General features: G+C 50.1%; 1 protein-coding gene across 1 annotated transcript; it reads left to right on the forward strand.

The window, feature by feature from the left end:
• The first annotated feature begins 3,287 nt into the window (after positions 1-3,287).
• LOC119091944 (C-type lectin-like) lies at positions 3,288-3,928 on the forward strand. Its single transcript, XM_037214874.1, has one exon. The coding sequence runs from the start codon at positions 3,297-3,299 to the stop codon at positions 3,852-3,854; it is 558 nt and encodes a 185-aa protein (XP_037070769.1). The 5' UTR covers positions 3,288-3,296; the 3' UTR covers positions 3,855-3,928.
• The last annotated feature ends 8,616 nt before the right edge of the window (positions 3,929-12,544 follow it).

The following is a 12,544-nucleotide window of genomic DNA, read 5'->3' on the forward strand; positions in this document are numbered from 1 at the left end:
GCCGCCGCGCTGCCATTTCTGGTGTCGCAACCAGCTGCTTCCGGCGAGTGCTGCTTGGATAAACCAGCCGTCACCCGACCCTTAGCGGTCTGTGGCAGCCCTGGCGAGGCGGGGGTCAGCATCAATGCATTTGCGAGGTGGAGCGACGCCGCGCCGGCCTGATCGACGCGGCACCTTTCGGACGTAATGCGAAGCTTCAGGGAAATCTTAGAGGGCGCTGGCTGTCGTCTGTTAGTATAGGGGTCGCTACTATCTACCTGTTTCAGATACCGAGCCGTATCGCATGGTTCAGTTAGTGAAAACACGGCTTTGTTTGCACAGCTAACTTCAGCACTAGCGCATAGGAACTTCAGTTTCACCTGATAATCTATCACCTCAGGTAAATTATATTTATACGTGGATCCAAGGATCTAAGACGTTTTACAACGCTCAAATCGTCCAGTACTGAATGTCATACCATCGTCATGCCCAATGGAAATTTATCTTGGTGGTAGTTATCAAGACACAATTAATAAGCTATGTATATCTATTTATCCATCTTAAGGGGCAGATTTATAAATATGAGTATGCACACACACATACGCACGCACACACACACCACACACACCACACACATATATATATATATATATATATATATATTATATATATATTATATATATATATATATAATTAAGGGACTGTCAACACCTTGAATTGTGTCCCTCTTGGAAATGACATGGTTACTGTTTGGGCTTTAGCGAGCTTCATGCGTCCCTGAGCGAAGCACCGTTGAAAACACATTTTAACGCACCAACCACCATTCAAGTCAAACCCAACATGAGCTAATGAGACGGACCGCTGTGCTCGGCTCGGTGATTCATATATATAACTAAGTATGTATATATATATATATATAGATATATATATATATATATATAATGTGTGTGTGTGTGTGTGTGTGTGTGATGTGGTGTGTGTGTCAGTGTATTTATGTGAGAACCACTGCTATCTATAACGTCGTGTTGCTGAGAGCCAGGATCAAACAAGGCGAAGTGATCCCATGTCAAATCAATATTAAAAGTAAGGCAGCTTGCGAACTTGTTGATATTGATCTCCTGACGCAGTCACTCTGACCAAGAAGGACGTTTGCACGTACCACTACCCAGGTCTGAAGCCTCTGACGCGTGAAGTGGTTACCGTTCCCGGCTATGCGTCCGGGCCGTCACGTCCTTCCGCGCGGCTACGGCACCAGTCTTCCGCTGGGTGGGTACTTGCGTGGAGGCGTGGGGCCTTAAGTCGGGCTGAGGGAAGGGCCCACTTCAGTGGCAAGCCCTTTTCCACGAAACTTTGCAAAGAGACCTTGCTCGGTGCACGCCTATCTCCATCCGGTGCCTGCCCTGCTGCACTGGGAGCACTCGACCGTCAACGTGGCCAGCCGGCGATCACGGTGACCGGGACTCTATGTAACTTTGCCAGGCTGTTAGCCAGGCAAGTCAAGTTAGCCGTTAATCATGTTCTATTCATAGTTGATGCAGAGGAACCCGTTTGCAAAGGCCTTTTGGTTTTTATGTAATTTGAGAAAAAATATAGCACGAAGAACTTAGTTTCACCGCCCTCCAATGCTTTGGGTCCGGGCATCCATAAGGCTGATATTATTTTTTTAGGAAATGCAGGTGTGAGCGCGGCCCCACTCGGCCACCTGTTCTTGCGTACATGACGTGGCGTAGTCTTGGTGTGACCCATCGTCAAAATTTTTTGTCGGGAACGCAACATTGCATTGCTTTGGGAACTGGTCCGAGCTGCCTCAATTTGCAGCTGAGCAATCTCCAACATATGTCCCCACCACCAACTTGCATTTGAGCTGTCCTGCGGAGGCAGCCCTCCAAACCTGAGGAAGTGCGATCATGACAGCCTACGAGAAGCGCAAGCGCAAACGGTACGGAAAATAACGTGGAAAATCCGATATTATACGCATAGATTACTTTCCTATTTCCGTCTTCCATCTCCCCGAGGTCCATCATACCAAGAAAAGAAACTGAAAAGCAAGCGACGAATGGAAATACATGCTTCAACGTTGGAAAAACGGCAAAATAAAAAACCATTCCCGGCAAAAATACGCATTTTGGGATAACCTAGGATGATAGCACGGAGTTGAGACTCTCGACTGATTTTGCGAAACTGCATCCTGCTCACTGCACTCGCAAAATATCCTATAGGTACCCGCGTCAACACGTCCAAACCACACTACCGTGCTTCATGTACTCGGGCAAACGACCGCAGACATTCAACATCCGCCTGTGCAGCGCGCCCTTCCGGCAGCGGAAGGGCCGAGCAAACCAGTGCCTGTTGTTGCTCTGCTCCGCCGATAGCCGCGGTCGCTGAGGGTGGCGGGGGCGGCATCACCAGCCGGGAGCCGGACATCGCGTCCGCGGCGGCGCGCGGCAACCCGGGGCTACCAGTCGTGGCTGAGGGCGCCATGAAGACGCCACCTGCAGCTGGCGAGCTGTGTTTTGCCGCGGCGCTGGCGGTCTCACTGGCCACCGCGGCCGGCTCCGGCGGCGGTCGGGTGAGTCTGCGCAGCAGCAGGGCTTAGAGCTTGCCATGGAGTACAGTGGGGACAGGGAGATGAGAGGGCCTCTGGCAGTGGAGATGGCCTGGAACACGCACGAAACTGTGGAGTTGGAACGCGTCTCTGATGTCAGCGGCGACGAAGAGTCGAGCGGGGGGTCGGGAGGACATGTTTGGCAGTGGAGATGGCCTGGAACCGCACGAAGCCGTGGAGCTGGGACACATCTCTGATGTTAGCGGCGACGAAGAGTCGAGCGGGGGTCGGGAGGAGGACAGTCTAGCAGTGGAGATGGTCTGGAACCGCACGAAGCCGTGGAGCTGGAACGCGTCTCTGATGTCAACGGCGATGGAGAGCCGAGCGGAAACCGGGAGGGCATGTCGGTCTCTTCTTTTGATGGAGGTGTTGAAACACCGGAAGCAACGCGTCGAAAGCCTGCCGTCGGACACGATGCGACCAGACTGGGACGCGGCGCTGGACGGACTCCAGCGGCTCGTGGAGACGGGGGTTGGCGCGGTGATCGCACCGCATCTAGAGCAGCTCAACGCCAGGATCAACGACCTCGGCGCGGACGTGCTCCGCGGGTCGGAGCTCGCCACAAACATCACGGCAGATATGCGGCATGTGTTGGACGGACAGCGGGAGCTGTCTCACTGCACCAGCAGCTCGGCACTCTGCAGACGGGCCAGGAGGGCGGTCCTGGAGCTACGGCAGGTCGTACAGCAGCCTTCAGGCGGACCACAGCGCAATGAGGACGTCTCAGGGACAGGCGATCGAGATTTTGCGGGCCGACCTCTCCGAGCTCCGAAACAATCACAACGCCCTGTTGTCGAGCATCGCGGCGCTCAGCAGCGGCCAGCGGGTTATCCAGGAGCGGCTGACTGTGCTGGGCGCTACCACACAGCGCTGTCCAAACGGCTGGAGTCACAGAGGCGACAGATGCTACCTGATCCCTCCCGAGACAACCACCTGGTACCGGGCCCACCGCGCCTGCTCTCTCATGGACCCCTCGGCCCGGCTGGTGTCCGTGCACGAGCGGAACAAGCAACACGTGACCGCGGTGGTGGCCGCCAGTGACTGTGGCTATATTTGGATAGGTCTGAGTCGAACGGCCGAAAATGGCTGGGGCTGGAGCGACGGCACGGAACTGGACCACACGAACTGGAGCCCCTCGGAACCCAACAACAGTGGCGGTGCCGAGAACTGTGTGGAGATCTACGGGCGAAGCACCCACACCTTGAAATGGAATGATAGATCCTGTGACGCGAAAATCTGCTTCATGTGCCAGATCAACTTGTCAAATTAGCATCCTGTGTCCTGAGCAGTGTAAGGGGATGGTTTGTGTGGTTTACTGTCGTTCATTATTACATGGCCTGAACGGTTTCGTCATGAATAATGCGACGCATGAAATAGTCTGATTTCATATGACGGAGTGCTGGTTCGAGACTCCAAATCAAACGGGCATAGCAGGGTATTGACACACCACAACGTCATGATGCCAATTATGTCTAAAAAATTTCGGCCCTGGGCTTTCTCCCGGGTGAGTATAGACAACATCACTGTCAAACATTCAATTTGCGCGCTCAAAAAATCATGTCCACTTGTCGGTGTGGGTAGTTACCGACGAGTTCCATAATACGAATGCAAATGTGCATGCATAACATTTTTACCGATACTGACAAGTGGGCACGTTTTTTGAGTGCGTGAATTTTATGTCCGACAGCAAGGGCACAGCCAAAGCTTTGCCAAGGGGGCACAGAGCTGACGAAGGGCCCTCTGATAGTAAAAGACCCCCCGTTGAAACAATCGCCGGATATGGCCCATTTTTTATTGAGGACGAGGTTAACTCATATACATCTACATACACACACACACACACACACACACACACACACACACACACACACACACACACACACACACACACACACACACACACACACACACACACACACACACACACACACACACACACACACACACACACCACCCACACACACACACATATATATATATATATATATATATATATATATATATATATATATATGTATGTATGTATATATACGTATATGAATAAATACATACATACATGTATGGATATATATGTATGCATTACCAAATGCTTTCTTCTTTAACCGGAATATAGGCCAGCTGCAACCGTGTGATTCGTTTTGCCCCAAGTTTACAATAAATAAACTGACAAATTCATGCGTGAAATAACTGCATGAAAAAAAGCGTCCGCGTCCTTCATTTTACAATGGCAAAGTGACTCTTTCAAACGGAGAGAACCCAGAAATTTCGTCGGAATTTTTATCTGGGTTGCACAGAGATAGCAAGGGTTCCGGAAATACAGACTGAAGATAAAAATGAGTCAATAATTTGGATCAGCATGACCAAACCATGTTTGTCTGGGCCTGTTCCGCGTTCAGTCAGCATTGATAAGTGGCACAAATTATGTAACGTAGTCTTCAGTATGCACGCTCGCATATCTAAGTAACAAAAAACAACAAAACTCGACGCCAGGCGTTGCCGTCCGCCGAGGCCGCGCAACGTCTGTCCCGCGGCCTACATCAGGCCGTGGCCAACAGGTGGACGAAAATGGTGACGCATCTGAAAGGAGTACCTTTGAGCGCTTTGGGCCCCAACTCGTACATTTAGAGATATTCCGGGCGTTTTTCACCCGTGCGGGTTTTCGACTGATGGCAATGACGTAATTGGTCTTTACAGCATCGTGAAGTGGTGCTGGATTCTGGTGGTGGAACTGGACGAGTAAGATGACATCTCCATTTTCCGCGTTGCTGAAGTTGTTAAACTGTCTAAGGGACAACCTCAAGGCTGTAAAAAAGATTCGCCCAGTGTCGTCTTTGAACTGCACGCATTAGCTTCCAGACATCCAGAAACATTATTTTACGGTGATCATTGCTGCGCGTTCAGCACCCGCCTCCTAGCGTCACTTGCAGTGGTCAACGCCGTCCAGTTTTGCTGAAACTGCGACCCGAGCCATCGCTTCCCTTGCTCCGCGGGATTACGGGCGTGTCATTGGGGCTTTAGGACGCGCTCAGCTGCTGGGGCTATATAGCAACGCCAACCTCTCACCCTGGTGGGAAGGACGGGCACCGCGGGAAATCAAACATCACATCTGGTGGTTTCTCATGGTTTCTCATGGTTTCTCAGACGTGCAGTGGTTAACGCAGGCGACGTAACTGCTACACTAGTGGCACCCGGCGCGCAGGCCCAAACCTTTCGGTGGCATTTGTATCACTAGTGCCACCGCGGCAGCAGGAGCGACCGCTGCGGGGATGTGGGGTGTCGACGGCCAGCCGGCCCGGGTAAGCGACGACCGCCGCGCGCCTCTGGGCGGCGGACGCACAGAGCCGATTGGATCAACTCTAGTTTCCCGTCCCAGGACAACGACCACAGCCCAGTGTCCTAGAAATGCCGACTTTGGGTGTAAAGCAACGCCCTATGAGGAAGAATTTCTCACTCCTTTTGCCCATATTTTATGTGAACCTGGACACCTATGGCTATGTCCTGCCTCACCCACATCTGAATCATGTCTATGTATGCAGAGAGCAAGGACACCAGGCACCTCCAAGCCCAATAACCCAAAAGACTGCAGCTGCTTGCACGCATTAAGTTTGGTTTGTTTACAAAATCCATCACAATCGGCAGCTGTGTGCCAAATGCAAGGTTTTCACGCATCCCTTATTTTTTTGGTCTCACCACCACGCCACCAGCGGAGCCTGGGACAAACACCAGCAAGGCTTGGTAGATAATTTTACTCCACGTATTTCTTTTTTCCCGAGGAAACTTGACTACTAAACTGCATCGCTCCCGAAATGCAGGAGGGAAAAAATTCAAAAATGTCTTCTAGATTAAGTTTACAAGATGAATATCACCATTTGAGCACTCATCTCAACAGATTTTAAGTCAAATCAGCTGATTGCAAAATTTTGCTAGAACAGTATCAGTCTTTATATTTATTTAACTACTTTTGTTTTTCTTGGTATCATACCAGTGTGATACCACTTCATTCTTCCTTCCTTTCCGATTGTCCTTTTGAGGTGCCATCTGTGGCTTAAAATGTTGACCAATTTCTCTGCAATATGCTCCAACTGTAAACCTGTGCGTATTTGATACATAAAGTGGATTAATTCGCCAGCCGCCCAAACATGTTTGATATGCACCCAACAGTGACCAATTCACAGGGAATAGGGGAGACAATCTGAAGCACGGAACTTCTTTTTACCGCCATTTTTATCCTCTTAAACCCTCGGTTAACCGTTTTCTTGGTTCATGGCGGTGCTCAATAATGATAAATCTAAGCCTTTCGGGTGTCTAACTCACCAGGCTACCTGAGAACGCTATCCTAATGCTGTCATATAGAGCTTTGGGACAGACCTGACGCAGTAAATACGGAAGTGTTTGATGGCGAAACTTTGCCCCTGGGGATGTATATCATGCACACCTCTTACTTGTTTCGCATTTTCAATTTCGTAGGTTGGTGGGCATGATTGATATTTATGTTGGGGGCGGGGGGGGGGGGTGAGTGGGACGACGGTGACTGCCAGCGGACCATGCAAAAGGTATTAGCTTTTTGTTTTGGGGAGCAGGAAAAAGCCAGTAAGTCTCCTGTGGACCTAGTAATTGCTTACCTTACCTGCATTCAAGACATGATTGGTAACCAGAGTTAACCATTTTCTGTTTTAATCCATCGAGTTTTGTCATAAGACAAATAATGGTGCCACAAGGCATGCAGTGGGCTTATTTTGTTCCACATTATTGATTATTTGCCCAAATTTCTTGAAGTGGTCCATCGTGGCTGTTTCAACCAGATGTTTTCTAGGGTTGTCATTGTTTGCTGACTGGCGAATGATTGTACTGTATATATGCACTATATTTTTAACACAATGATACTCTAAGCTGCATAGCAATTATAATCTGAGCTAAGCATTAGTATGTAATAAATAGTCAGGCCATCCCATTCAAAATGTGAAGCCAACATCTCAAACTTTGTTATTGAATATGAATAAACAAGCCTAAATAGATGCCTTTGCTGCAGCTGAAAAGGCAAGCAGGAATACTGGCATGGTCATCTAAAAGTTATGCTACTTTTGGAGAAGAGAGATTTTTGTGGAGCATACACATTATTGCCCTTGTCATAGGTTAACCATGACAATCAAAATAAATTGTTCAAAGTGATTTAAAGTGTTTTGGTTTGTGTGTTGTCAACTTTGTCTGATGTCAACAAGCATACACAAATGAACAAAAAAAAAGAAATGCAAGTTGAAACCAGTCAAAAATTAGCTTTATCATGTTTTATCACAAGTGCTGCTGTCATCAGATAGCTGAGTTGAGATGATGTTCAACATATGGGCTACTCTCAGTTAGGTTAAGTTGGTTAAATGCATGACAAGTGGCAATAGGAATTGCGCAAGAATCGGTAACTCACAACTGCTGCTGTGATACAAACAGGTTAGGCAGGATGATGCGAAGTAAGGCCTCTTTAGGTTAGACATGGTTAGGCTACTTTCATGGAAATAAGCATTGGTATTTTGTAAGAAACAATGACAAATGTTTTTTTTCCATCACCCCATCTTAACAGAAGCCAAAGGTATGTCTATTGTGTTTGACTTGGTGATGGACTGATGTGTAGGAGTCCAAGGTTTTTTTTAGCGTTTTGTGCTTGTTGAAATTTCTGTTGTTTTTTTGTTATTGAATTCCTTTGCTTTGTTTTGTGTAAAGAATGCTGTAGAAGAGAAGTGCAAAGTGCAGCGTCAAATTGTTGGTGTTCATAATTTTGTTTGCTCATTACACTGTCGTGAAATTACTATGCTTTAATGTATTCTGTTTCACTTAAATGGCCTAAGATGTTAAAAACAAAACAGTTTTGTCAGGTTTCTGATACTACGCCCATGCCAACTTGAAATAGGTGTCTTTGTTTGCTGAAGCATCAGTCACGAGCTCACAAGTTCCATCTTTTGTGAATATATTTTTTTCACTCCCGCTCGGCATTTTTGCGATGAAATTTTTACTCCCACCCTAGTTCAAAACCGATTCTAGCTCCCTGCCACAGCCTATCTCGGCTCTACGCCCGCCGCTGCGGACGCGAGTGCTGCCCGCCGGGCGGTACCATCAGGCCCGGCGCAGCGCCGCCAGACTCGACGCCGCCTGTCTCTGCGTCTCGTGCCGGGCCGGGCCGGGATATCCCCCCGCCTCGAGAGCAGCGTCATGGAGCCGGCCTCGCCTGCGCCGGGACGCCCACATCTTCCGGTCCGTTCGCGCTGGGCCGACTCGGCGCCCAGCCCCGTCTGCATAGCACAGCCAGCTCTGTGGCAGCGTCACATTTGCCCCGGGCGACGGTACAAGTTTTGCCACGCGGCCTCGCAGCGTTAGCGCCGTAAATGATCCATGCGTTAGAGGTGGTGTCTTGGATAACGCGCGCGGTGAGTGACTGTGGTCGGTGACATGCTGGTGTCAGGCGCGTCTGTAGCCTCCATTGGGAATCCAGGGCACAAGCGGTCGATAGGGACAGGTAGCTTGCTGGATTACCTGTTCAGTAGCCGCAAAGCCTCCCAAAGCTGAAGTAAATGCCAGTTATCGAGTCGTTTCATTGCGTGCAGCGCCATAGCACTAGTGTTAAATTCTTGGAATCATGTACTTGTTTGCAAATGCACCCCTACATTGTACAACTCTCCTAGGCCATTTAGGTCCTTGACGCATATGTGACATCAACGAGCAGCCAACACACACAACGCAGAATCACAGGGCGCAGTGCCGAATGCGGTTGACGAGAACGCCAGAGGCATCCGTACCAGCAGCAGTCGCGGCGGTCGACGGTTGCGGTGAGGCTCCGCTCTGCGGGGATTACTGATATTATGCGTACATATGCACGCCCACAAACATAAACATGTTCGTGAACGACTCTAGCGTGGCAGCTAGCTTTACGATTGAGAAGGCGGACCACTTCATTGCAATGTATCAGCAGACGGACCACTCCATTGCACCGTATCAGCAGGCGGACCACTCTATTGCACTGTATCAGCAGACGGACCACTCTATTGCACTGTATCAGCAGACGGACCACTCCATTGCAATGTATCAGCAGGCGGACCACTCCATTGCACTGTATCAGCAGACGGACCACTACAATACACTGTATCAGCAGACGGACCACTCCATTGCCCTGTCTGATCTAGCTGTGTCAATCCATGCATTTCCGATGAAGTTGCTCTGCATACGCCAGGATTGGCAGGGTTTGAGAGACAAAAATGTTGATTATCCATGTCGCATCAGCCCAAAGTCTTGAAACATAAAGGCTGCAGGCTGCTAATTTGACATTGAGGCCGATGGTGAGTGTCAAAACAAACGTATTTTGATGATAGAACTGACATAGTCTAGGTGGAACCATTTACGGATTTGGTTCCAGGAAATGCGTCCGGAATGGAAATGTCAATCGGTTCCAGCTTTAACGGGCTGCATACGGACTGCCGGAATGCATTCCATCAAACTGCAACTGAGCATAAGTCTGACATGAACAAAGTTTCTGCGATACGGATTTCTGCACTGAACAAACCTCTGAAACACGAAACTACGCCCTAAAACCTAAAGACTCCGACCAGCCTGAAAACTAAACCTATCTAACCGTCCTTTGCGAGCCTTCCCGCTAGACATCCTTCCACCATATGAACTTTTGTGCTACAATAAGTTCATGCAGACGAACTGCGGCGTGATGATTTTTTCCTGAGTTGTGTCGGCACGGAGTGTCTAGTAAATGGTGTGGGAGCTCCAGTATGGCTTATCCGGTATTTAACTGAAATAGGGCGGAGGCGGATCTCTCCCCCCCCCCCCCCATCGGTCGTTTAATACCGATGCCCCTGGTTGACATAGTGGCCTTCCATTGTCTCACTGTCAAATATCTACTCTTTATCTTAAATTTTCACATGTGATCTTATTGCCGGCAGACCCTTCATATGCAAGAGGCCCTCTTTCCATTCGGGCTCGGTCCCATTATCCGTGGGGCAACTGTTTGTTTACTATTTGTTTATTTAGGGCATAAGCAATCCATAAGCCAAAGTCAATTTTCGGAGGCAGCCCAGCTTTTAAAACAATAAACACACGACACACACATAAAAACTAACCAAATACACATACACCTTACACAATCAGGGACATCAGTCACCTCAAGAATATTCCACGAGTGCCGGCGAATCGAAACAAATAAAATCGAAATGATTTTGTTGGTTCCAAAAAGTCAGTTGATGGTCGGGACCGACGATCAAGGACCCGATTCCAGAGCTTAAGGGCGCGGGGGGCTGTTCGAAGTCTTCTTCAGGGGCCCGGCTTGTGGGAATGAGCCCTCAAATGACAGCCAAGAAGGCTTTACGCCGATCGGGGACCCTCTGAGCCGTCAGGGGCCTGTGGGTCGGCCAGGCACCGCCAGTACCACACAGTCGGTTACGTGTGTGTATGGTCCTGAGGGCCCGCTTCCCAAGCTGGAACAAAACCGGGGCCAGCCATTTGCACTAATCGGGGCCCTTGCATCTCCGAGGGGCCCACAGTGCCCGCCAGGGGTTCCTGTGTTGGCAAGGGGCCCAATTGCCCCAAAGGGCAGTGTTCAATAAAGCCCGGAAAGGGACCGGATTACCCACTGAAACCGACGATGAGAGTATGGTTGGAGGACAAGAAGGCCTGAGGGGTGGCTTTAGGTCACATCAAGGATTCCGGCCCGTAGGACCGTGACCTGGAATATCAGTCAGAGGGCCTTTTGCACAGATAAAAGACCCCTGAGACAATGCGGGCGTCTACGTCGGCCAAAGACCACCAGGACCGAACGGTTGGCTCCGTGTCGGTCTGAGCCCCGGGGGCCCATTTCACAAGTAAGAGCAAGGACTGAGCTCACGATTTGCATTGGTGTGGGTCCCTGAAACAATGGTCAGGGCCTTTGTGTCGGTCTGGGGTACACGGTGCCTAGCATGGGGTCACGTTTCAGCAAATGGCCTCGAGTTTGTCAAGGGCTTTGTTTGGGAAGACCCGAACAGAGGCCGAGGGACCGCTCGGGGCCGAAGATCAAGGACCCGATTGGAAGACTGAAGGAGACGAAGAATGCGATGGTCTGGCCGTAGGTCAAAATAAGGACGTTCCCGCCGGTAGGGCTGTGATTTCAAATGTCGGTCAAAGGACTTCCAGCATCGATTGGGAACTCGTGGGACAGTGCGGGGTTCTATTCCAGTCAGAGACAACCAACAACGAACAATCGGCTCGGTGTCGGTTTCAGAACTATGGGCTCATTTCCCCAAGCACAAACGAGGCCGAGCCCGCGATTTGCATTGATCAGGGTCTCTGAAACCATGACGGTGTCGGCAGGGACCCACAGTGCCTACCAGGGAATGCTTTGTCTCCAAGGGGTCCACAGACGCCAGGAGCCGTGTTTGAGGTGCCCGAATAAGGACCCAAAGAGCCTCTCGGGACCTTAGATCAAGGGCCCGATTAGGTGGCCGAAGGGCCCAAAATGCTGGATGTAGGTCACATTATGGACCCCCGCCCGTAGGACCGTGATGTAAATGTCAGTCACAAGGCTTCTTGCACGGATTGGGGATCCCTGAGAGAGTGCGCTCCTCCATTTTGGCCAAAGATATTAACACCGAACAGCCGCGTCCGTGACGATCTAAGCTTTGGGGGCTCATTTCCATGCAGGGACAGGTCGGGCCCGCGATTTGCATTGGCTGGGAACCATAAAGCAATGCGGGGCTCCTGTGTTGGTCAAGGGCCCACAGTGCCTAACTGTAAGAGTGCTGAGTGTCCTTTGTTGACAAGGGGCTTCGAGTCGGTCAAGGGGGCACAGGGTAGCAGGGGAGCAGGGGAGCTCAACGGGAACGGGGACGAGACCCTAAATGCCAAAGAACCTCTTACGTTGGTCGAGGCCCTCTAATAATGCGAGCAAACCTGGGAACTTGTGATGAGGACTGACCTTGAGAGAGTGGAAGGGCCTTG

This window comes from Pollicipes pollicipes, unplaced genomic scaffold (genome assembly GCF_011947565.3).
Source record: "Pollicipes pollicipes isolate AB1234 unplaced genomic scaffold, Ppol_2.1 Scaffold_3447;HRSCAF=4054_pilon_pilon_pilon, whole genome shotgun sequence".
NCBI classification, from domain to species: Eukaryota; Metazoa; Arthropoda; class Thecostraca; order Pollicipedomorpha; family Pollicipedidae; genus Pollicipes; species Pollicipes pollicipes.

What these genes read in the sequence shown, in the direction of transcription:
- LOC119091944 (XM_037214874.1), top strand. Translation starts at nt 3,297, where the DNA reads ATGAGGACGTCTCAGGGACAGGCGATCGAGATTTTGCGGGCCGACCTC.